Source organism: Delphinapterus leucas, chromosome 12, assembly GCF_059928025.1.
Source record: "Delphinapterus leucas isolate spDelLeu-1000000601 "Yukka" chromosome 12, BTC_Dleu_Yukka2, whole genome shotgun sequence".
NCBI classification, from domain to species: Eukaryota; Metazoa; Chordata; class Mammalia; order Artiodactyla; family Monodontidae; genus Delphinapterus; species Delphinapterus leucas.
In genome coordinates, this window is record NC_143140.1 from 69,497,967 (window position 1) to 69,524,928 (window position 26,962).

Below are 26,962 nucleotides of genomic sequence, written 5' to 3' on the forward strand. Positions count from 1 at the left end.
TCCTTGACATACATCCCATCCAAGGACAGAAATGATGGTGGGTGAAAGAATCACTCTCGGGCTGCAAGGACTGGGATTCTGTGTAATAAACAGAATCAGAGGCAGAAATGAGAGTACAAGCCACCTGATGATGACAGAATCCATCACCCTCCTCAGAGGAATTTGCTTTGTGTGTGTGTTTTCTCTTTCATTCTTGTGGATGCAGACAGGATATTGAACAGCAGCTGGGCTCCTTGATCTTGGCAACAGACATCAACAGACAGAATGAATTTTTGACCAGATTGAAAGCTCACCTCCACAATAAAGACTTAAGCCTGGAGGATGTACACGACAGGCACTTTATGCTTCAGGTAAACAACAACAACAAAAAGAAGTCATTACCCTCACTGGGAATAACACTTAAGGACACGATCCATCATTTTAATGCATCTGAGAAGAAATGTCTCCCATGGTATAAGCTAGAGCGGTGACCTACTTTATTAAAAACTTTGAGACATGAAATTTTTAAGTGGTTTCCAAGCAAGTAAAATCTGGGTTTCACGTCAGTAAGTTGACAATATCTCATTTTTCCTTGTTTGGTAACTGCTTCACCACAACGTAGCTCTGCTGTGTAGTTGCATGCAGTAAGAATCTACCACATTTTCTGCCTTGATATAAAGCTGATCACTATCATACCTGTGCAATGTAGAAAACTGTTTCTTTAATACAAAAGTATATTATGTTAACTATAGTACTAACGAAAATTGAAAAACGAGTATCCTTCCTTTACCTAAAGCCTATTTAATTAAACCCTGCTTTCCTTCCTTTTACTACCTTAACTCATATTTTCATCTGAGGCTCAGACGTGTTTACCTAGTCTTACCATTTTTAGGCACCAATAAATAAATGATTTTAAGTTTAATTGAATGAATTGAATCATATCAAGCCCAACCCTTTCTGCTTCCTTCCATGGCAAAAAGCCATTTGTGAAAGTTAAGAAAGAACAAGATGGGAAGTGGACCTTGGAAGCAGAGGTCTGACCTGCTGTATCCAAACCAGAGCCTTTTGCTTGGTCTTCCATTTTCTCTCATTTTCCTTCTTTCCTTTTGGCACAAAAGACTGAATGAGTGAATCCTGGATGCATCTAGATAGGCCAGCTTTAACCACGGACGTGGACCTGCACGTGGGAGACTGAACCATACCGTTTCTTCCCTTCCATGCCTTCAGGCTGCCTTCGGAAGCTGTCCAACTGTTCCATCCTTTTAAGGAAATACCCTCCTCCCAGCTGTAAAACTGTATCTCCCTCCTTCTTTCTTCCCAAACTAGTCTTCTCGTCCCTGAGTGCCACAGACGCCTGATTTTAGAGACTCAAGCCTAGTTGTGACTAGCTGAAAGATTTGGCCTGGACACTTGCATTTCAAAAGGAAAACTTGCTAACACACACGAATCCCTCAAGGGCGGAACCTGGAGAGGACTTCTGCCCCTGACCTACTCCAACATGTACTGGTGTCCCCATTCACCAGAAAATAAAGAACCAACCAGGTTTGCAACTTAATATGATTCAGGCTCTCCCAGACCCCAGCACTGCTGGCAGTTCTATGATCCCAAAGAACTCGGTCCAAACCAACAGACCTTGCTGATGGATGGGCATGCCACCAAAAGCCCATCTGGGAAGTGGGCTCTTGGCAGTTGGTAGTTAAGGGGGAGAACTTATTTCTCTGGAAATCCAAGGAAACCCTCCTAGGGTCAGCATCTCTGACAAAAGCTGGTATCCCAGATGCAGAACAGTGTGAGCAAAGCCAAGAAGGCCCAGATTTATCTCTGCAAACCAAACACTCCTAGGCTTGATATGACTCAGCTCCCTGGCTGGCAGTCTGAGCTTGTTCACACAGACACGGGCATATAAATGCAAACACAATTTAATGTATGGAGTCGGTCAGTGTGGCCACTGTGAGAGTGAGGTCCCAATGTGAGTAAAGCCAAGAAGGCCCAGATTTATCTCTGCAAACCAAACACTCCTAGGCTTGATATGACTTAGCTCCCTGGCTGGCAGTCTGAGCTTGTTCACACAGACACGGGCATATAAATGCAAACACAAATAATTTAATGTATGGAGTCGGTCAGTGTGGCCACTGTGAGAGTGAGTGAGGTCCCAATGATCTCACTTGAGCCTGGCTGGGGCCCCTGCGGCCTCCCGGCCCACAAGGAGTGGAGCAGCAGGAACAGGGCAGGCCACGGCTTTCCTTGGCCTGCCTGCCCCAAGTCTCCTCCAGGTAGCTCCGTGTCCTTGGACGATGGCTCTTCTCTCCTTCTCACTGCTATAAAGTGGGAGTTCTGAATGAAGGTTTTGTGCCGTGATGAATAAGTGCTGTTTTCCTGAAGAGGCACGTCAGGGAAGCCTCTATAAATACAGGCCTGGTACCATGAGGCCGACTGGCAGGTCTGATGGCCCCTTGGGCTTGGGGTGCATTTGCTGCTCAAAGATCATTCTCTGACCCTCTCTCCCTGCCCTGTCATTTCTCAGATTGCCTTGAAGTGTGCTGACATTTGCAATCCTTGTAGAATCTGGGAGATGAGCAAGCAATGGAGTGAAAGGGTCTGTGAAGAATTCTACAGGCAAGGTTAGTAGTGACCCGACAGCTGACTTTTCATTGCCCCTTCTCCTTTCAGGCATTTATCCTAAGAAAACAGGGAATGGATCATCTATCATGACATTTGTTCTTTCATCAACTCGTATTATCCCAGCCTTTCTCTTTTAACCCTCTTGCGAACCATCCAGCCCTTTTCTGGAAATAATTTGAAAATATTAATAAATAACACTGATTTACCATAGAAACAGGTAATAATGAGGTACAGTAAAAATGAGCAAAAGGGGGATATATATATATATATATATATATAATTTGTTAATGGTTTTTCTCTGTGGATATAAGAATGTGCAGGACTGTTTGATTTTTACTCTGACCTTCATTTTTATGAGCTGAGCACAGCCTAAATGCTAAATGCCATTTGGGATCAATGTTTTCCACTCTGACAGAAGGACTTAGACTTTTTTTTTGTATTCCTTTCCCTCACTTTCTTAAATAAAGTGAATAATGAAATAGAGCACAGCTGGCCAGTGTTCGTCCTCTCAAATATATACAGTGAAAAGACAAGTGGCCCCAAGTTAGGGTATAAATTTTAAGAGATTAACCTCATTCAGAAGTAAAGCAGTGAATTAACAGCAGGATCTTGATGTCGGGTGGGATCTTGGCCTTTAAACACAGCTTGTTTCTTCAGGCCCGGTGTCAGTGCTCGGTATGTTTTTTCAGGCACAACAGTGCCCTGATGTTAGTGACAGGATCAGGTCTGAGAGGCTGAGAACAAATAAAGCCTGAAGTGTCCCACATACCAGTTCTGTGGGGAGGTCAAGTAGCAACAGTGAGCCTTTTGGAGAAGCCTCCGTAGAAAGATGTGTCAGTGACACTGAGATGGTCCCAAAGACAGAAGACAAAGCAGAACGGATAGGGTTCATGTGGGACCAGCAGGCTGTGCTCCGCATCTCTTTCCTTTGAGTAAAAGCACGCATGGAGCTCCCTCTCTGTGTACTTTCACTTCAAATGAGTGTGAGTGGTTAGAAAACAAAAGGCCAGTTCTACTTGCCCATGATATAAAATCTCCACTGAGAGAAAAACAAAAGGAAATATGATGAACTTAGAGCAAGGAGGTTTCAGGTTAGATAAGATAAATACTTTCTTTACTATAAGATACAGAAAATATGGAAATAGCATAGCGAGAAAAGGGCTGGGATCTTCATCCTTGATCAAGCAATGATTCTACTCTGTCCCTCTTGGTTTTGACTCAGTCATGCGTTCTTGTTGGCATTGATTGGAGTTTAACCCTTTCATTTGCTTATCTTGAGCCCTATTTGGATTATGAGCAGTTTGGGGCCTGGACCATGTCCCCTGGGCAGATGGTAAGGCCCACAGAGCTGGTGAGTGGAAGTTGTTAACTAAATGGAATCAGTGGGATCTACCAATAAAGGTAATCTGTAAGATGTCTTGGCAAAAACTTGTCCTCATAATAATATGCATGTGCAGCATCATAAGACAGAACAACCTAGAATATTTGTAACTCTGATCACTAAAGGTGAGCTTTCAAACACTTTGCTGTGGCATGTTTCCTAGCAGAGAAAGGAGAATTCAGAGGGTATGTCGGGTCCTTTTTATTTAATAGCCTTATGGTCTAGCAGAAGTTCAGCTTATTTAAGAGAAGACCAGACTCTCGGGTTATCCAAACTCCTTGTCCTCCATACTGAATTATTTTTTTAGAAATTCTGTAATCACTTTGATTAATCTTCTTCTGGCTTTCAGTTTAGGATTTGGGCTTCCACAGACTGCTAACAGTCCCAGCCAAAGTATCTTTGATGATTTGTGATGTTGAGCAAAGGAAAAACCCTAAAATCAAGGTCAGGGACAGAAGGGGAAAGGAAGATGAGATCCCATGAATTAGGAAGACAGTGTTAAATTCTCAGAACAGACATTAGGATTCAAACATCATTCACCCTCGTCCCCTCAGTGCCTTAAAAAAGTAGAATTTCTGTCCTGTTGTAACTGCAGATTGGTATTTCTCAATGAACCAAGATTCCCAGAAGTTTTCATCGAACATCTGCTTCCAGCCTTGTCTAATCCTCAGCAAAGCTGTGATTTTCCTATGTGCAAAGACCCACTGGGGGTGTCATGAAGGAGGCAAAGAATTATAGTTAATGTTTCATAAGCTCAAAATACTAACCAGTAGAGTTCCTGGAGGAGAGAAACTCCAATCTTCCTCTTTGTATTCTCTACATTGATTAACAAAGTGTCTGAAATGTGCAGTGCTTTGTAAATATATGTTGAAATAAGTGAATGACTAAATGATCCAATTGGAAGACCAATTGTGGTAGAGGTCACAGGAGAAGACCTAGTGCTGAGGATGGCAGAATCTGAGCTGGGTATTCAAGGATGTGTAGTGACTGCACTTTCCAATAGGATAAACGTGAGGCACATGTAGCTAGTTAAATTTAAATTAATTAGGTTAAATAAAATGGAAAATTTAGTTCCTCAGTTTTCTTGATCTGATTTCAAGGGGCTACTATAGTGGGCAGTGCAGAGAACATTTCCATCATTGCAGACAGTCCCAGTGGTCTAGATAGAGAGGAGCAGAAATGGACAGAAGCACTGCAGACCATCCCCCTGCCTCATAGACCAGCTTGATCCCATAGAAGGTGAGAATATGAGGATCTGTTGAGGCCCCTGTACACCATGCTAAAAGTAGAGAACATGGCAGTGGGAGTCATCTTAGAAAGTACAATTAGGGCAAAATGTATAACTGAAGCAGAAGAAATACGAAAGAAACTAGCTAAGAAGCAAAAAATCGGAACGAGTTATAAAGAAACCAGATAAAGGAAATGTGGTGTATGTGTACAATGGAATACTACTCAGCCATAAAAAAGAATGAAATTTTGCCATTTGCAACAACATGGATAGACCTAGAGGGTGTTATTCTTAGTGAAATAAGTCAGACAGAGAGAGACAAATACTGTATGTTTTCACTTATCTGTAGAATCTAAAAAGTAAAACAAATGAATGAATATAACAAAACAGAAACAGACTCACAGATACAGAGAACAAACTAGAGGCTACTAGCGGGGGGAGGGAAGGGGGAGGGGCAAGATAGGGATAGGGGATTAAGAGGTACAAACTTCTAGGTATAAAATAAATAAGATACAAGGATGTGGGACTTCCCTGGTGGTCCAGTGGTTAAGACTCCATGCTTCCACTGCAGGGGGCGCAGGTTTGATCCCTGGTCAGGGAACTAAGATCCCACATGCCGTGCAGCCAAAAAAAACAATAAAATAAAGATAAATATTAAATTTTTTTAAAAAGGTACAAGGATGTAATGTACAGCACAGGGAATATAGCCAATATTTTATAATAACTTTAAATGGAGTATAATCTATAAAAATATTGAATGACTGTGTTGTACACCTAAAATGAATATAATATTGTAAATCAACTATTTTTCAATTAAAAAAAAGAAAGAAAGAAAGAAAGAAACCAGACTAGAGTCAGGCAGAGTGAAAGTAGGGAAAATAGATGTTTCAACAGAGGAGTAAACAGGATTTGCTTCCTCAATACAGAGGGTAGAGGGAAGGGAAAAATCAAAGACAACTCCTCCAAAGTGTCAGACTTAACTGAAAAATCACTATTAACAGAACTATGGAGGTGAGGAGTAAAACCAACTTTAGGAGAATTCATTTTAATATTAAATGGTGTCACGCTCTGCCCTCAGAAGGCTATTATCATCTGACTTCCCTGAACTCCTCAGTTAAGCCAAAGTGATTTCCTCACATCAGTTTTGAGAATCACGAGGGCCTGAGAGACCATGGGAGCCATGGCTAAAGTCTTAGGGAAAATGACAGACATGTGGCATCTCAAAAGATCCTAGCTTAATGGTTAAGTGCAGACCCTCTGAAGCCAGACTTTCTGGGTTGGAATCCAGGCTCCCCTCTTCACTGGCAGAAGGACCTTAGGTCAACGTATTTCCCTACGCTTCATCTCAATTTCGGCATCTGTAAAATGGGGGTTATAGTGAGGTTGTTATGAGGATTAAATTAATTAAATAGGTAAAATGCTTAGAACGTGCCTGACACACAGTGAGCATGATATAAATGTTATGTGTTTCTCTCCTCTAGTTTAGAGGAGTGCACTCACAACTGAACTCAGCTAAGTGTTTCTGAGACCCAGCTTCTGTACTGATTAACCAGATTGTTTTTCCCAATGAAGTAATTATGCACAATTTTTCACCTTCAGGAAGAATTGATAAAATACTTTGATAAAGCTTTGCATGATGTATTTCTTTTTTGCTCTAGCTGATGGAGACATTAAAAAGAAAGATCATCCTGAGCTTTATACTTTCTTTAACCTTCATTTACACTAAGTAAAACTCTAAGGAGTAAGAATGAAAGATACCAGACCCTTAATTTGGATTCATTTTGTAGCTACAGAGATGCTCTTCAAATGAGATCTTTCTACTTCCTCTTCCCGATTTCCTGCCTACTAATTATTCCCGGTGGTTCAGGTGAAACCAGATGAGGGTCAGGCAGAGTGAAAGGAGGGAAAAAGCGTAAAACCTGTTTTCTTAATCTGCAACTTAAAACCAGAACTTCCATCTCATATTAGGAAACTGGCCATTCGTTTTCTTGTTTTTATAGATTTTTGTTCAAAAGCTTATTCTAATCCCAGAGCATACCTATTTACAATGAGCCTATTGTAAATGATCGTCGATACTCTGATATTTTAAATTTTCGCAGAAGCTACCAGAGCAGGGCAGAGCCAGTTGTTGCTAAAGGGTTCCTAGTGATAAGGCAGGGAACAGTAATTCCCAGATAACTTCTTCCAACTAGATCATTAAAACTATCAACACTCATAGGTTCTCGATTACCAATGTGTTTCTTCTTTTTTCTTCTTAGGTGACCTTGAACAGAAATTTGAACTGGAAATCAGTCCTCTTTGCAATCAACAGAAAGATTCAATCCCTAGTATACAAATTGGTGAGTCGAATTCAATTTTAATTTTAAATCAACAGTTTCAGCACCTCTGCTAAGAGTCACTAAGAAGATCTACACACAGCTTTCTCAAGATCCAAATGAGAGGTTTAATCAATGGCCCTTTGAATGGCTGAGTCCAAATGAACACTCTAGTCATGACTAATTACCAACTGAGATGAAAAATAGGGTAAAGGCTTTGTTACAGACCCTTAATAACTAACCTGTACTAACTTTGTAGTTCAGAATTGAATCAAAACCAAATGAGTAGAGGAAAGTAACAAGAATCAACTATTGGCTGCTGAAGATCGGATTAGCTCGCACTCTCTTTAGGACATGAAGGGTGGGAAATCTGCAGTTCAGGATCCTTCCAATTTGGTCATTACCCTTCATCCTCAATGTTCAATACTAGGGGCTTGGTCCCCAGGCCCAGGCCCCACCAGCCATGTGACATGGGATCCCATGCTTCTCTAGTCTTCACTTCAAAATGGATTTTCAGTCTCATTCTCTTAGGACCACACTCTCAAGTGTCAATTGCACTAAAATGTTAAACGGTGATGTTAATGCCTCTAAAGTAATTGTTTGTTTCTATCACTCCTTGAAACACTCTACCAATTCCATCTACGTTCAATGCAAGTCTTTCTGTTCCTTGCAGTTCCCTCCAATTAAAACCAAACTCAGTTGATGGACACTTAGGTTGCTTCCATGTCCTGGCTATTGTAAATAGAGCTGCAATGAACATTGTGGTACATGACTCTTTTTGAATTATGGTTTTCTTAGGGTATATGCCCAGTAGTGGGATTGCTGGGTCATATGGTAGTTCGATTTTTAGTTTTTGAAGAACATCCGTACTGTTCTCCATAGTGGTTGTATCAATTTACATTCCCACCAACAATGCAAGAGGGTTCCCTTTTCTCCACACCCTCTCCAACATTTATTGTTTGTAGATTTTTGACGATGGCCATTCTGACCAGTGTGAGGTAATACCTCATTGTAGTTCTGATTTGCATTTCTCTAATGATTAGTGATGTTGAGCATCCTTTCATGTGTTTGTTGGCAATCTGTATATCTTCTTTGGAGAAATGTCTGTTTAGGTATTATGCCCATTTTTGGATTGGGTTGTTTTTTTGACACTGAGCTGCATGAGCTGCTTGTATATTTTGGAGATTAATCCTTTATCAGTTGCTTCATTTACAAACATTTTCTCCCATTCTGAGGGTTGTCTTTTCGTCTTGTTTGTAGTTTCCTTTGCTGTGCAAAAGTTTTTAAGTTTCATTAGGTCCCATTTGTTTCTTTTTGTTTTTATTTCCATTTCTCTAGGAGGTGGGTCAGAAAGATCTTGCTGTGATTTATGTCATACAGTGTTCTGCCTATGTTTTCCTCTAAGAGTTTTATAGTGTCTGGCCTTCCATTTAGGTCTTTAATCCATTTTGAGTTTATTTTTGTGTATGGTGTTAGGGAGTGTTCTAATTTCATTCTTTTACATGTAGCTGTCCCGTTTTCCCAGCACCACTTATTGAAGAGGCTGTCTTTTCTCCGTTGTATATTCTTGCCTCCTTTATCAAAGATAAGGTGGCCATATGTGTGTGGGTTTATCTCTGGGCTTTCTATCCTGTTCCATTGATCTATATTTCTGTTTTTGTGCCAGTACCATACTGTCTTGATTACTGTATCTTTGTAGTATAGTCTGAAGTCCAGGAGCCTGATTCCTCCAGCTCCGTTTTTCTTTCTCAAGATTGCTTTGGCTATTCGGGGTCTTTTGTGTTTCCATACAAATTGTAAAATTTTTTGTTATAGTTCTGTGAAAAATACCATTGATAGTTTGACAGGGATTCCATTGAATCTATAGATTGCTTTGGGTAATGTAAAAAAATAAATAAATGAAATAGATAACTAATAAGAACCTGCTGTATAAAAAATAAATAAATAAAATTTAAAAAATAAAAATAAAAACATGTTGCCACATAAGTGAAATATAGCAGTTAAAGGCTGCATGTTAATTTCAAGATTTGTTAGCACAGAGATAATAAACTTACAAAAAAAAAAAAACTCAGAACTTTAACTCTTTACTTATAAACTATGGCCCTGACATGTACCATTTCATGTTTTTCACCAGTTCCCACAGACCTCAGACAGCTTAACACATTCACAGTGTTGCAAACCTCTGCAAGCTCAAGGCTTAATGCCTGGAGATTGGGAGTGAAAGGGTCACCTGAAAACATCAGTTGAAAACTGAGAAAACCAGAGCCAGTTAGAAAGATATGCTTCCAATTACTGAGGGTCAAGTTGAACCCACAGTCCCACAAGAGTCACAAAGTCAACCTAAGGAAATAGGAACAAAATTTATCTAGTTTAAAAAATTTGAAGGGAATATACAAATGTTAAAATAGATGTGTTGGAACTCTGAGATTACTGGTGATCTTTTTTTTCCAAAATGCCCTTAATATCATTACATTCTTTTTACAATTAAACCGATTCATCCACCTGAAAAAGGGAGAGGGGTGTTGTTATAAAAAATAAAACCCTGCAAGAATCCAGAGCAGATGAAGCTACAGAATTGAAGGGGAGGGGGAAGGGCATCAACATCAACAGAAATGCAGCCTCAGCCTCTTTGGATCCAATGCCCTATCAAGTAGGAAATTCTGCAGATGCAATTCAAAAGGAATAGACCCCCAACCAAAATCCTAATCCTGGGACCCAGCTTGCTAAATTCTGGCTAGGAAGAAATTTGCCAGGCACCTGTTAAAGACATTTTGAGCCCCCAGAGAAAAGCATTCACATTATTAAGCACACAACCTAGATTTGCAAGACAGACTTGATTTCGGAGATTCTATTCTCTTGTTGTCATGAGAACACACTTATTTTGTCAGATCATATGTCCTGATTTTCAGCTCAGGAAAATGTGGTTACCATAGATACCTGTTTTTAAAATGGGATGGGGATTGAATGAAAAGGAAAATCCCATGGATGCTACACCAGCACACCAATAAAGAGAAAGAGGTGGTTATAAAACAACCCTTAGTGATAAATCTTTCTGTCTCTGTTCCACATCTCCCAGCTCTGTAGGTTCAAGGCTGGGAGGTGTGGTGTGCATAGGTAGATCAGACTAAACTGGAAAAACCCAAACAGATCAACAGAATCTAATGGGAACTGTGGGCTCCAGGCTCCCAGACAAGGATTTTTCCAGTGGGTGCTAAATAATGCAGCTAGTTCCTCCATTCTGATTACCCTGGGATTGAAAATGTCCCCTCTCTTTTTCCTTTCCCAATCCACAGTGAGGATTTCCTGAGAGCCATCTCAGGCTTAGACCTGATTTTCTGTTTAAGTAATTCATATTTACCCAAGTGAGACAGGGATTTAATATCCACCCCCCACACACACCCATATTCCTCCCCTCTCCCCATCAAACTCTACATTTTAAAAAGAAGGCATTAAATCAGGGCTTCCCTGGTGGTGCAGTGGTTGGAAGTCTGCCTGCCGATGCAGGGGGCGCAGGTTCGTGCCCCGGTCCGGGAAGATCGCACATGCCGCGGAGCGGCTGGGCCCGTGAGCCATGGCCGCTGAGCCTGCGCGTCCGGAGCCTGTGCTCCGCAACGGGAGAGGCCACAGCAGTGAGAGGCCCGCGTACCGCAAAAAAAAAAGAAGGCATTAAATCAAATGAATCTCTAATTGGTGCAGCCTATAGAAAGATGAGGAGAAAGAGGCTTTCCTTCAATCCCTGTGTACTCTGAAGCCATCATTTCTCCCCTGCCCCACTCCCACCACTCCAGGAAGACAATATCCCGGCAAAGTCAGGCTCTACATCACTTGAATAGAAGAGGGAGGTTTGCACAAATACACAAGGAACCTATGGGGCAGGCTCCCAAGTGCAGAAGCCTTTCTTCATGTGAAAAACTGCCTCATGGTGTTTCTTCAGACTTTAAAATCACTCTTCTATCTCCTATAAGAGGTCTTTATATCTGACGAGTAGAAATACAGAGGTGTAATTCCAGAGTAATTTCAGGAAGAAAATGAGTTGATTTTTAAGTACTGGATTTTTAAATGTGGGATTTGTAACTTTTTTTATACTTAAGGTAAACCTGATAAATATTCACAACTTAAACTTTAGAATAGTATAATATTGCACACTATCTTTTTAGATACCTAATATCTAATCTCTCTTAAGATGAAAGATATCAAAATTAGATATGGAGATTGTGAAGGAGGTGAAGAAAATTCAAGAATAGCAAGCAAGGACATTCCAAAATGAAATCCTTTCTTGCTGACTCCCTGTATGACCTTATCAAGATGTAGACAGTAAGTCACTGGCTTAACCTTCCTCCTCAGGTTCAGGTAATCTAAAATAATCTTATACTATTCAAATCATATTTCACATCTGATGAGATGATGCAGGCATGTACAATAACATTTTGCTTTGCTGCATTCTTTTTTCATCTCTATAGCATCCTCAAAGGCCAAGTATCTGCTGTTCGTCCAATAAAAGGATAATCAAATCAAGCCTTATAATTCACATGCCTGTAAACATACAGGGTTAGTTGTTGGAAGATTTCGTTAGCTGAAAAACACTTGCCTTTTCTCCCCATACCTACATTTCGGGGAAATACAATAAAACCTAAATATATCCAAATTTGTGATGAGTCCAGTTATTCCAGCCTAGACTGGAAGTTATCTTTGCTTTAATACATCATGTTTAATATGGAAGGCACATTAACAGTGAAACATGGTTAGAAAGCAGCAAGGCTAAAATAATTAAGAGAACAGACATGCAAACAAAGAAGTCTCATATCAATCCATCTTATCTAGTCATTCAAGCAGAACATTTATGCAGGTAAAAATCTGTATTGAAGACGAATGAACTTTTATTGCCTACACCTAGTTGTTTAACATAATTGAAAGTAAGACAAAACTGTGAAATGATAACCCTGAAAAAATACCCTACGGAGTAGATGTATCAATTCTTCATATGGTCTAAATCAACGAGGTGCCCCTTCCTGGTATCATTTGATCTTTCCTCCCATCCCCCACCCACCCTCCTTAGTTCTAGCACAAACTTTTTTTTACTTTTTTCTTTATATGTCTTCTCCCTTCTTCAAATAATAATAGCCAATATTTATTGAGTGTTTATTATGTGCCAGGAGCTTTCTAAGCATCTTCACGTGTGTTAAGTCATTTGATTGTCATAACAACCCTATGGGTTTGGTACCCTTCTTAACGCCTTTTTACAACTGCAGAAACTGAGGCACTGAGAGGTTAGATGCCAAGCCCAAGGTGACATATCTTATGCTTCGACACTGAGGGCAAGGACTGCATCTTGGTGGCCTTCTTACGCACGGGCCCAGCACATCGTGGGCCCAGTCATGTTTGTTAGGGAGGAAGAAGTAGGTCTTACTGCCCTGCTGGTGATGAGCTTGGCCTTGCCTGTTCCAGGTTTCATGACCTACATCGTGGAGCCCCTCTTCCGTGAATGGGCCCGTTTCACGGGACACAGCGCCCTGTCTGAGAGCATGCTAAGCCACCTGGCGCACAACAAAGCCCAGTGGAAGAGGCTGTTGCCCAACCAGCGCAGAAGCAGCAGCGGTGGCGGTGGCAGCGGCAGCCCAGACCACACCGGCCCAGAGACCGAGGCTGAGGGGCAGACCGTGACCGAAGGCGACGCCCCGTAGTGCCAGCCAGGCCTGCCCCCTGCTCTGCACACTGAGAGTGCCAGCCTCCTCGCGCAGAGGCCTCTGGGAGGGCAGATGCTCTGAGGGGCTCTTGCCGGTAAACCCAGCCCCTGTCTGGGTGTCGTCCTGGGGCTCTTTGGAACGCCACCCTCCTCCCGCTCACCTGCCTCCCTCCTTTTTCCAAGTGTACAGAAGCCATCCGTCACCTCAGCATTAGCTGCCGAAATAAGCAGCTCCATTCCGCCATGAGGGAGCTGATTCCAGGGGCCGGCTTGGCCCTCGAGGTGAAGACTGGGGAGTAAGAAAGAGGTGCTCCTGCCGTGGGCCCCTCGGGTCCTGGGTCATACTGAGACAGGCGGCACTTCCTAAGTCCAGAGCATTTTTAGCGTTGGCCCTCGGACTGCTGATCTGCATGACAAAAACACCAGCATATTTGGAACTCCAAGGATATTGGTTTCAGGTGCAAAAGCACAAATGAGAGCGTGAGAGAAAGTACCTTCTATTTTAATAATAATTATTATTATAAAAATAATAATAAATCTTTTTAACTTTTCTATTTTATGCACTAGACAATGGATCTAAGACTATGGGCAAACATTACTCAATGTACCCAAACTCGAACAGGGGGTTCACTGTTTTCTTACGGACTTTATGCCACTTTGGGTCAGAGATTTGGCATCTTCTCAATTAAGAAACCACGTTTCCTATCCGATCCAAGGGGAAGGTGCTGTACAGTTCATTCCTTTGCACCATTTGCCAATCTGTCTTTTATCGATAACTCAGATTCAGTGACATGTTTATATTCACACCTGTACATTCTCTGTAAATATCAAGCGCTACTGATTCCCATGCCAAAATACATGAGTATTATGGGATTGCTACCTGTATAAACAATGGCACTGTGAACAGAATACTGTTTGTTAGTTTTAATACAAGAGAATGCATTTGTAAATATGGTATAGAGTTTATTAATATACTATTGTTTGCAGATAAAGGCCTTAACTTTAAACATCTTTCATCTTCTGAAAGCTGCCCAACTTAAATCCTCACAGATGTCCTTCTGAACTGCCTTCCCATGTCCATCTTTATGCTTTCCAGCTAAGGTCACAAAGCAAAACTGAATAAAGTCTTTGAGGAAATATTTTGGAAACTTCACATGCATTCCGCTTGAGACCATAGTGTTTAATCTGTGGCACCAAGCATTGTTTCCTCAGATGAACAAGACCCTTCAGCAAGCCTGAAGTCACTTTCAACACAGCGATGTTGCACTCTGTTTTAACAAGCCAGCTGATAAGCTTGTGTTTATACGACTCTTGTCATGGACATGGCAGTGTGTCAGCCTCGCGGGACACATAGCAGGTCTCACAAACCTTCCGTGACCCCGTCATCTATCCATCAGGGACTTCCCTGCTCCCCTAGCATGCTGTCGTCTGTTCTGGCTACAGTACCAAAGCATCTCTGGTTTATGGTTGGTGTGCATTTCTTTGGTTTATGGTTGGCGTGCATTTCTTTGGTGTCAATAGTAACTGGATTTTCCTTTTTCCTTCATTTCATGTGAACAACTACGCAACTGTTTAGCAGACGTTAACATAACTTAAGGAAAGAAAATATTTCAGTTGTCTGATAGAATTTACCTTCCTGGGTAGGTTTTTGTTGCCATTTTTTCTGCATATACTTGGCCGGAAAATCAATTTATTACAGCATTCTTCTCTAGTCAGCTAAACTCTGTGCATTTTCTTTATAAGTTCTAGCATAACTAATGTTAGATGAAAATTGGCAATGCCCCCTTTCTTTTTACCTTAAACAATGTGGTAGTGGGAGAATGATACTATGATTGTTTCTGCCACTATCAAGGTGTTTCGCAAGCTGATAGAATGTCAGCTAACTCTCATTTCCTAAGTGCAACTCTTTTTTTTTTTTCTTTCCTCCTAACGTACAAATGAAATGTTAGAAACTTGACTGGATTGTATTAAGTTCCTGCAGAAAGACTGAGGCTTGCAGAATAAAGGTTTAGAGGAAATTTGGAAAGTTAGTCGTACTTTCATTAAAGCAGAAGAGATTGTCAGATGGTACTAAAGAAAGTGTGAAAACTTCATGAAATGGGTGGATGATAAGTTGAAATTATTGATATGGGTAAGAAAGGAAGTTGTGAAAACTTAACACTAACTTTGGGTTTTTTCCTGTAATAACTATGAACTGACACATGATTTTTTATTGCTTTAATACTCTGAAGCTCTCAGCTTGGTGAAGCCCCAAAAGAGAATGTATTGAATGTATTTCTGCTTCCAAACCTCTCTTATTTTGGTTTGGTTTGGGCTTTTGAGCAGTCTATTTTTAATGTACATGAGATCAAATCAAGGAAAGCAATTACTGGGGAAGATACAGTAGAGATAAGAAAGAAGATGCTATTTTAGCTAATGGAGCCTCTACTTTGAGTTTAGGAAATGGACTTTGTTTAAACTATATTTATATAATAATTTAAATAAATAAGACTGGACGTGGTTTTAGTAGTTCCAAATCTATAGGACAAAAGTGTATTAGGTCTTGAAGAAGAGCTCACAGAGAAAACTACCAAATATCTAACAGTTGAGCCTATGAAGCAGCTACTAGTACAATACAAATTTGAAGTAAAATGAGATGTGATGCATAAACTAGATACATTTGTCTCCTTCTTTCAACCATCTGGAGATTTCTTGAGTTTCTCACTTTTTGACCAAAAAAAAAAAAAAAAAAAAAGAAAAAGAATATGAAAACTCTTTTTTTTCCTGCCTACTGGTGGCTCTCTAGCAATATTTCAATAGAAGGTGTCCAGTGTCCAATTACTAGTTAAGACACAGCTGTTGGATTATCCGTGGGCTTTATCTTCACATTCTTTTTCTCTTAGTCCCTGGACCATCAAGAGCTGACTTTCCGAGTTTAATTCCTTCAATGCTTGAGAAGAAAGGAATCAAAAAGCTATTTTTAGTAAGTGAAAGCTAAAGTTAAAATCAAATTAAGAGAGAGAGAATAGATATCACTGCCAGGCCTGATAGGCAAAGCCTTTTTCTTTTTACAGCACCTGTGAACAGTCAGAACCTTGTTCCTGGAACGCTGACCTCCCCATAACTCCCTGCTAGGCTGAGTGAAAATCCTGCTCTGTTTCTACCTGCCTAAGGCTTCCCGCAATGGGATGTGGAGCGTGTCCTGCAAAGCTGTCACCAGGTAGTGCTTCCTACAAGCCACAGACTTGTTTTGTAACTTTTCTCATGTTGAATCAGATCTGCTCACTGATTTGAACATTGGTTATGAGCTTGTATCTCACTGTATTTCTTATGCTTTGTTCTTTTACGCAAACCCTTACAATTGTGTTGTTTTGTGTACACACGTGAGGTTTGGAAAAAAAAAAAAACACCTTGTGAATTTTTGCTCAAAATGTGGCCGAAATATCCATTGGCATGTCTAGATAAACAATTAAAAATAAAGATAATTTCTTAAAAATATTGCAATATGAAAATATTCTGATTCTCACCAGGTAACATGTTACCAGCCAACCAATCAGATTCAAGGTCAAGGTCAAGAGCACAGATGCAGCCATGATCCATGGGACTCATTCCACCAGGGGCTGCAGAAACAGCCATGTCCATGAAGCCATCATTTGCCAGTTAGTACCAAGATAGGGAAAAAGGGCCACCATTCAGCTCTGCATTTCCCCTGAGTTCTGATATTTTTCTGATCCACATTTGTCAAATTCATATATGAATGAGAATGAGGTACAATGTTTTAGGTTGTGGAAACATAGTGGACTTACTTGTGAAAACTATGGTCTTGCATTTCAGGATTGAAAGCCAGCAAGAACAATAGAACAGTTCAGGCAGGACAACTGAGTGTCTAAATCTATCTGGAAATAGAGGAGAAAAAAAAAAAACCCACCACCCATGGTTCCCAGGAACAGTCTTATATCTTTACATAGTCTCCTCATGTTCATTTTGTTAAGATTTGTATTCAGAATCTCACTGATACCCTAATGCTTCTCCATGTCTGAATGCAAAGTCACTTTTTTCATTTGTCCACACTCCATATCATCCAATTAAAATCAAAAGTGGGACCCCAGGGCTTCCCTGGTGGCGCAGTGGTTGAGGTCGCCTGCTGATGCGGGAGACACGGGTTCGTGCCCCGGTCCAGGAGGATCCCACATGCCCGCAGAGTGGCTGGGCCCGTGAGCCATGGCCAATGAGCCTGCGCGTCCGGAGCCCGTGCTCCGCAACGGGAGAAGCCACAGCAGTGAGAGGCCCGCGTACCGCAAAAAAAAAAAAAAAAAAAGTGGGACACCCCCCCCCAGTGGTTTCCCAAGTAAAGGTCAGACATGACTTTCAAATGTACCCAGGAACCTAGCAGACACATCGTCAAATAGGCCAAGCCTATGTAAGCAATTGAATTTAAATCAACGAATTTTTTTTAAAGAAAAATCTTTTATTGCAATAAATATAGTATATGCTGTTTCATACCAAAGAGGCAAAATAGAGCTATTTATTCGTATTTATATTTAAAGTATATTTTTAAAGAATAGTTCAATTGGCAAATTTTTATTATCCAATCAAATATTAATATTAAAAATGACAGAAAATGTCTTAAGTGTGAAAATCTACGTGGTGCCAATAAGCAAAATATTTTGTAGTGTCCTTTAATCTGTTTTGTGTGTATGTATGTGTGTGTGTGTGTGTGTGAATTTCCATAATACAGAAAAACATTGGCACTCGTTCTTCTCTTTGGTAATGTATGTTCATTTGTGTAAAACTATAAATTTCAACAAACAATATTTGTTGCTCTCAGTCTCTCACAAAATATCTTTTTATTTACATGTAGAAACGTAAGCAAGTAAGTGTATTTGTACAAGCTGTTTTGCTACGTCACACAGTCAAAAATTTGGAAAACAGAATTCACTAAAAAGAAATTTCCGTTTGACAATTGTTAACTCCTGTAGACTCTTATGAGACCACGGTCTTTCAAGTCAAGGGTCTATATTCCTTTCAGCTTACTGCAACACTGCTTGATTTAAACTTTGTCATGATTGCAATATTGGTCACTGCCATAAAGTAGGAAATTCAAGGGAAAAAAGAATCTATTTATTGTGTAAAAGGTGTTGACCTAGGATTGTAACACACACATGAACTATACAGGGATAAGTAAAAGCAAATGCCATCTGGGCAGTCAGAGTGATTCCATAACTGTGTAGCCTTACCCCAATGAAAACAGGATTGGAAAAATTAGGACTATCACAACCAAAGTCAGTAACCTTGTGAGATCAGCAAGCCACAATTGCCTTTTCCGCATTGGAAATTGGAATAATGTAAATCAACAAATACTGATTGAGGATCTACTATGTGCCAGAGGTTGGGCTAGATACTTGGGATATAAAAAGACCCAATCCCTCCAGAGTGTTCAGACTTGTGTCAGAGATTGGCACTACCAGTGAACTCTTCTTAGAGATTTCATGAGGACATCTGTGAGGGCTTACCTCCTGGAGAACAATGTAATATAGTGCAGATAAGATGTGGAGACAAAAGTGGTCCCAGTCTTGGTTCTGTCACTAACATATTCTGTGACTTCAGGCAAGTTACTGAACCTCTACAAAATTATTTCTAGACAATAATGGTTTTGTTATGGTTTTGGTGTTGTTTCTGGTTTTGTTACGGCAATTAAAGGAGATTGCATACAAAAAGCACCTAGCACTCTGTCTGGTACGTGGTAGGCTTTTCAGAGACACAAGTTCCCTCCTGTTAAATTATAAGATGCTTTACAAATAGCCATTCACACGTGGTAAGAATGTGGAGAATATATGGAGAATAATGTAGTAAAGAGATGCTAGTAATCTTACACTGGGAAGACAAACTCATTTCTATATATTTTTTTAAAACAGATTGATTAGTTTATGTACTCATTTATTGGCAAGACTGGGTAAAAAGATTACTCAATGAAAACTCTTGCCTCAACTACAGCCTACTTTTCTGTTTAGTCCTCTGTATTTTAGAGTAGAAGATAGTGTATCTTTTGTTACCAGTTTTGTCAGAAATTTCTGTGAAGGAAACAGCTCCTAAGAACAAAATATGAGGCATTTATCTCCCTTTCATCTGTGCCACCAAAGCCCCAGATCCAGCTGGTGATAGCTCTGGTCCTCTGCGTCAGTCCCCAAAAAGTTTGCTGGGCTTTCACAGGCTCTGCAGGAGCAGGCATGGGCTGGTGCTTCCAGGATACGCTTGGTTCACTCATTCACACATCTCCAAATGTGTTCTCAGCTAAAGCTTACTGCCTGCCCTAGAGCAGGACGGAATGCAGAGGCATTTCCTAACAACGTGTCCGAGGAGGGAGAAGACTCCGTCCTGCCTCCGTGGGAATGTAATAGACAAACATTTGAATAATGACTAAATGAGGAGCTTTTAGCTGTGAAACAGTCCATGATTTTTTTTTAAGTAAACCAGAGAGATTATTAGACAAATTTTAAGTTTTAGCTGATATGGTTTGCAGATGCATGATTGCCTTGCTTAGTTAGTCATCTAAGCAACAGTGTATTTTTGATTCAATTGCCTGAAATACTTTAAATTCTAGTATTGCAAGTGCTGATTTAATCTCCAATAATTTTTTCCTTTTAAGGAAGTGGTACGGTAGAGTTTCAAAAGTGAAGGCTTTGGAGTCAGACAGACCAGAATTCAAAGCCCTCATTATCACATGCTGTTTAACCCCAGGAAGTCAGTTTAACTTCTCTGTGCCTCCATTTCCAAATGTATAAATCGAGGGGAACACCTACCTCCCAGGGCAGTGTGAGGTCAAAATTAGAGGACATAGATAAACATATAGCATGGGTTCTAGCAGAAAGAGGGTACTCAGCAAATATAAATTCTTACATCATTTAAAGAACAAAAATCTACAAAGTGGGAGTTGGGATATGACTTTTGCTTTCTCTAGGTTGTACTTTTTTGTGCAAAAGAAAACACAAGACCCATTACTAGACATTGAGCATGATTATATATACAGGTGACCAGTTTGACTATAAAACAATCCTTATAATATGGACAAAATATTGTAAAAAATGATTATAGAGGAAGACAGTGTCCCTTGGGTACTAAGGATACACTAATAAGACCAGGGACAAATAAGGAACTGTCTTTTCTGACTGTAAAGTAAGTACTCCTCAGCCCAACCAGAGAGAAACAGTCTGTCAAGCCTTTCCTAGAGGTAATGATAATACAACCCGGTTATTTAGTTAACAAACAAAACTTGATACACTGTCAAGTTTTTCATGAATTCCAATTATATCCTATAAATTCTATCCATAGAAATTTCCAGTGGCCCTTCCTCTTGTAGTATTAGATTCTGGCCACTGACAGCAGAGGTGGAGAATCCAGGGGAGTCTCTGTAAATAGATGATCCTAAAATAGATTCTCTTCTCCCAAACTATGCTTGATAATGCATATGCTAAAAGATGCTAAGTATTCCTTGAAAAAAAAATGGCTTCATAGCCAAAGATATTTGAGAAACAATGGATTAAACACCCAGGCTCCTCTCCTGCATGCTTCTCTGAACCTCCCAGATGCTAATGCACAGTTCCAAGAAGACAATATAAATGATATTGTTTGGATCTAATTTTGGTTTCATATCATGAAGGATTCCTTGACCACAACCCACAATGATCTCCCTGTTTATCATTTGCTTTAGTTTTGTCAGTGATTATTAGTTATTTATTATTGATATGTGTGTGTATTTTCTGCCCAACTTGAGATTTAATATAACATTGTGGTTAACTTGCTTGAGTTTGTGGCTTGAATTTACCACTTACTAGGTGTCTGACCTTGGGCAAGCTTCCAAACTTTTTGTGCCTCAGTTTCTTTATCAGTAAAATGATGATAGAAAGTAATACCTATTTCATAGAGTTTCTGAAGATGGAAAGATTTCATGCATATAAAGCACTTGGAACAGTGCCTGGCACACAGAAAGCACTCAATTAAGTATTAGCAAAACCCAACATCTCCCTCGCCCCCTGATCTACAAGTTCCTTGATAACAGGAATAACTATCCTTTTTAATATATTCTCCACAGTGTAGTACAGAAAGTACAAAACAAATGTTTCTTAAATGAAAAAACACATTTTTGACTGATAAATTGAAAATCATATCAGAAAAATATGTTAACATTTAAATCCAAACAAACAAGTTCCTATTGGAACAATAAATGTCCCGATAATTTGAATGCAGATGTTGTTTTTTGATTTTGCTGATTTCTATCCAGTAGACTTGCTTTGTTTCTAGGAACATGACTTAGGAAGACAACAGGTTTTCTCCTCCCAGTTTATGAGCCTACTCTTCTGAGTGGTGAGGGCAAAGATAATTCCCCTGAAAAAACTTGATGCCCAAAGATTTCTATTTTTTTCCCATCCAAATAGAAAAAAACCTACAGAAGGACCACTAAATTACTTCCTTTGCAGAGCTAATAAGCTTTGCAGAGCTAATAAAAGTAATACACAATCCAAGAAAAGACAGAGATAAATCCCAACCCTCATCTTTACAAAGGAACATGAGAGCAGCAGATGAATCTCCTATTTTATCTTTGTTTCAAGCACTTGCAATCACACATAACTGACTCCTGCTTTTTTTTTTCCCAGGAAGCAACTACATGTGCATTTTTTAAGTTGTCAGCAAAGTATGCCTAAGGGATCAAAATGAAGGGTCAGTTCTTGGGGTTATTTATCCCTTTCCACTTCCCACTGTTACATTTTTGTTTGGACCTTTCTAACCAGAGAGTCAGACTTAACATATCAATGGACTTTCATCCACACTTGAAGAAAAATAACTTATAAATGCAAACAAAATACCAACGGTATCACATACTAGCATAAGTGAGAAATATATTCTAGAATTACAGACGAATTTTCAAGTGTTAACCTGACTGACTTGGGGAAGAACAAAAAGTTCTGATAGATCTTTCAATTCTCAGGTTATGTAACATGATGTGAAATAGTTCTTAGATGCTTCTACTGACTTTAGTTACTAAAAATGTATCAATCATCCCACTAAAAGTTTACCAAAAAATAACTTTTTGCAACTGAAGCTTTCTTGATCTTAAACTCTAATGGGAAGGCTGAGATTTTTTTTTCACTCTGATCAACTTTCACTTTAACAGCAGGTTTCCAGTTCTTAGCATGATTGAGGGAACATTTAACTCTACCAACCACCTACATAAGAGCCAGGCAGACAGCCAAAGGCCATTGCCCTGATGGTGATCGCAGTCTCTACACAGTGAATCCCGGAGGCCCCAGTACCAGCCTCTGAGCAAGATGAGATGAGAAGAGCCTCCAATGAGGGAAGCAGCCCACAGAGCAAGGGCTGTGTGCCGGCCTCAGTCTGCGGAGAGTTTGGGTCTGTGCGAATGTCACGGAAAATTGCCTTGGGATTAAGGGGGAAGGGGAGGACACCTGACTTGAATATGTTAATAAAGTTTTATTGGGGCCAGAAAACAAAGCACGGAGCAAGCAATGACTGGACATAGTCCTTGTTTCTTCCTTGTTATATTTAGAGCTGTTTTAGGGACACAAATTTTTTACACATGGTTGGCAAAGGCTCTGACCAGATGGCAAGTATATCATTCAACTTTGTCCATATAAAACAAATCACTTGTAAAAAGTGATATTTGAGGCTTAATTTCGCTTCAGAAACAATAATAATAGAGCCTATTTTGCAGCTTTGGAGTGAGAATTAGAGCTAATGTACTCGGAGTGCTTTGCACACTATTTTGTATACTATTGCCACTTAGTAGCTTTTATCAACTAAAAACACTGGTGGAGCTATGCTCCGTTTGCTGCAAGAGGTTATTCAATTCTTCTAACTCAAATGAGGCTGTCGATGGAGACAGGAGGCAAGGAGGAGAAATGGCAAGGTGAGTGAGCTTGTATTGATTGTTCTTTAACATGTGAAGGAAAATAAGCATTTAAGGAAGAATAACCAAGCAGAAACAAAATTACTACTCCCCTGCTGTATCAGTGTCCTAGGGCTGCTGTAGCAAATTACCACAAGCCGGGTGGCTTAATACAACAGAAATTCATTCTCTCACAGATCTGGAGGCCGAAGCCTGAAACCAAGGTGTTGTCGGAGCCTGCGTGCTCTAAAGGCTCCAGAAAAGAATCCTTTCTTGTCTCTTCTAGCTTCTGGTGGTTTCCAGGTGTTCCTTGGGAAACAAGTCATGGGATCAGGATCCACCCTAATCTAGTCTGACCTCATCTTAACCAATAACATCTACAAGACCTTATTTCCAAGGAAGGTCACATTCTGAGGTTCTAGGTGAACATGAATGTTGTGGGGAAGGGGGCTGCTGCTCAGCCTTGACACTCCTCACCCATCCACCCTGTGCTTTACCTCCCATGGCATCGTCCCCAACACACACACACACACACACACACACACACACACACACACACACACAGCACCTACACGTCTTCCAGATTTCCCCTGAGTGAGGCTACTGGGACAGATTGCTTCAGGTTTGAGATATGGTTGTTTTTGCATATTTGGGGGGAAAGTCTGGAGAAGTCTTACAGGAAGGAGGATCAAAAGCACATCTTTGTTTCTTTCTCCTATATTCTTCCCTTACTAATTCAGATCTGTCTTAGAAAACAAAAAAAGTAAAAGTCTTGAAAATCCCTCTAGCTTCTGCCATCTGGAGATGACAATGTTATTCTTATTCCACATTTCAGCTTCTTCACTCTCATCATCATTAATGTTCCAGATACTCCAATCTATTTATTCATTTATTCTTTTGGAAGCAAAGCAATTAGATGTAAGGACAGATCCAGGAGCGTTGGCCACAGGAGTGGGTAGCTTCAGGACATGGAGGAGAAAGTTAATGTAGATAAGAAAAGAAAGGACCTGGTGGCAGATGAGTTATCGACTTGGTAATAAAATCGTGACACACAGGATGATGGCAGGACTTGGGGTGAGAAGCCTGGGACCTCTCCAGTAACTGAAATAGAGACTATGGAACATCAGTGATGGCAGAGACGAGGGGGTGGTACTGCTACATGTCAAGAACCCCAGGAGGAAGAGTTTTAGAGTTTTTGATCCCTTAATGAGGGTAGAGAAATAATGGTCGAGAAGTGGCAGTAAGATGTAAGGGGGAACTGATCCTATTTCCCAACACTGACATGAAGGACAGTTGGCAACGAATGGCTTCCATTTGAGAGGCATCTTGAAAGCAGAGTCTTGGGGGTGGGACAGTTTTTCTATTGAAGCATAAAGGATAAAGGAATGTCAGGTGCAGAGATAGAGTGCATAATTGTGTGTTTATCCTATTCTGGGAGCTCCAGAGAACATAATATAAGGGTCAGGAAGGAGGACTCTGGTAAAAGAAGGTTAGATCAGAAGAACATGGGGTATGAGGCAATGGAAGAAGATAATGAATGGAGGAAGCATTATTCTTAGGTGGTAAAACAGGTGGGGGAGGGTGGGTTAAGCCGGACATTCAACTGCCCAGAGAACTGGTCTGAACATTCCCTCTGTGGCTGAAAGGAGACCCTCAGGGATTTACAGAGTCCTCCTAGATCCACTTCCAAGCCTTAGGGGAAAGGGGAGCCCGGAGCTCTTGGACGAGGTGACTTATGGTCTGGATTGACTGTGATGGTCCCAGGGAGGTTCTGGGCATCAGCAATTTACATGCGGTTACCCAGAGAGTGGTTAGGGGCTCCAAACCCAGAGAACCTAGGCTAGGCAGGGGTGGTGGGATCAGGCTCTTTAAGAAACAGCAATGACCTGGAGATCTTGGCATACAACCAGCTCTGCTTCTTCTCTGGGGACTCCAAGCCCAGCAATACTACTGTTATAGATTCTGTGTGTAGTCTGGAGGCAGAGATAGGGTCTGTAGCTAACACTTTTTAAGTCTCCTTTGTACTATGTCTCCAGAGATCAACTGTGAGCCCAGGCAGCTTGCTGTAATAGGAAGGGTCATCAAACCTGCCAGTTTTCTGGATGAAATGGAAAGGTATATAGTAAGTCTGAAAAATTGAAAGAAATTTACCCCTGACCAAGCAAGTGGGCCACTCTTTAATGATGGAGAACATCATGTAGCAGCAAAGACTAAAAGAGGATACTAATAAGTAAATGATTTTTGATAAATACTTACATTGGAAATGCATGTAATCCCTTTGTAAAGTATAAATCAAGCAACATCCATATTTTAATCTAAGTTCAGGGTCCTGTGCCCGGCCACATTCAGTTCAGGGAGAAAAAGAGCCCCAGATAATAGCTGGGAAAAAATGGCTCCACTCAAGCCCTCTTACGTTTAATCAGAGTTGGCTCTCAAAAAGCAATGGAGAACATGAAGAGAAAGAGATTGCTTAGACAGCAACCCCGTGTACAGTGATTTCTTATTAACATTTAATTTAAGAAAGAGGCCATTCTTGAAATTTGAGAACTTGCTAGAAAATATCTCTTTTTCCCTGGAAGTGATCTTGCTGCCCAGAAGCCTTCAAGCCTTCCTGGAATTTTTATTTAGAATCCCAGAGAGTTCAGTCAAGATTTTCCAATGCAACCACATCTTCTGCTAACATTATGTGCAGAGGCCCTCTTCCTCCTAGAATCACAGGGTCTATAATCCAATATTCTCTAGAAATGAAAAAGTTATATGGTAATTCTACTACCAAGAACAAGCACCAATTTCAACTACAGTGTAATTTCCAAATCAAGACCCAAGTCGGTAATCATTACACTGAAATACAATGTATTGAAGTTATACTAGGACGTTGGATTAGTCCAAAAAAGCGTTGGTAGAAAAATAGAGGATGGCTTTAGATGGCTACTACCGTTTCTCACGCACCCAAAGAATCCAACATTTGAGATGTAACTCTTCCCTTCCCCCATCCCCCCATGATTAATGATTAATGAGCAGTTGTGTACCACTCCAGTGATTTCTAGTGGTGATCAGTGGAGACGCAGCATAGAGGAGGGGTTACAGGCAGATTGCCTGAACTGGAATTCTGGCTCAGCCACTTACTAGCTGTTTACCCCTTGAAGGGTTTCTTAATCCCTCTGTGTCCCTGTTACATCAATGGGGTAATAACAGTACCGCACATGGGTTTGTTACAAGGATCAAGGGAGTGTGGATCACATACCAGCAGCTTAATAAGTTTTTTCATTGTTAAATGGTCATATGAACAGGAAACATGAAAACATGCTCTCCTGACCTTCTCACCTTGCTCAGAGCTTAAGAAGGGAGGGTTACTGTATGCAACGTTTTCAGTATATATTTCAGTTTTTGCTTCCATGGTAGATGTTGCAAGATTACTGTCTTAACTTTGGGGTCGATGCTTCCAGATACCTGTCTTCCCTGAAACTGTCTGATTCATCTCTTCAAACCCAGAATAGATCAAAATGTCTAGCAGATAATAGGTCCTCCAAGAATGATTGTTCAGCTAAATGGAACCTCAGACAAAATAGTCACAGAAGACTTAGGCTATCAAAAGGAGAAAGGGTGCAAAAAAAAAAAAAGGAAATATCCAGGAGCGGCCAACCAAGGAGTGGGCAGAGCAACCTGTAAACCAACACTTGGGAGCAGAATTGTAACTCCAGCTCCTGTTTCAAGTTATCTCCTACCCGATCATGTTCCCTTCATCATCGTTTGCCCATGCTGGTAAAGCATAATCACTAAGCTGCTTAGAACAGAGCCATAAAAGTTACTAGGAATAAATGAGGCAAACTTCCAACGTCTTGGTGAGATGGGAGCAAAAGCACAACATTTGGAA

At 40.5% G+C, this 26,962-nt stretch overlaps 2 protein-coding genes across 2 annotated transcripts in view; one reads left to right on the top strand and one right to left on the bottom strand.

Annotated features, from left to right (window-relative positions):
- Positions 1-26,100, top strand: part of PDE7B (phosphodiesterase 7B) — a 158,286-nt gene extending 132,186 nt beyond the window's left edge. Inside the window, exons 9-12 of the mRNA XM_022557350.3 lie at positions 206-350; positions 2,504-2,600; positions 7,469-7,549; positions 12,971-26,100. Of these exons, the coding sequence (XP_022413058.2) occupies positions 206-350; positions 2,504-2,600; positions 7,469-7,549; positions 12,971-13,206 (559 nt within the window). The 3' untranslated portion in view covers positions 13,207-26,100. The remainder of the gene's footprint in view (positions 1-205; positions 351-2,503; positions 2,601-7,468; positions 7,550-12,970) is intronic.
- MTFR2 (mitochondrial fission regulator 2) overlaps positions 1-26,962 on the bottom strand; it is a 115,094-nt gene that overhangs the window by 39,304 nt on the left and 48,828 nt on the right. The window lies entirely within an intron of this gene.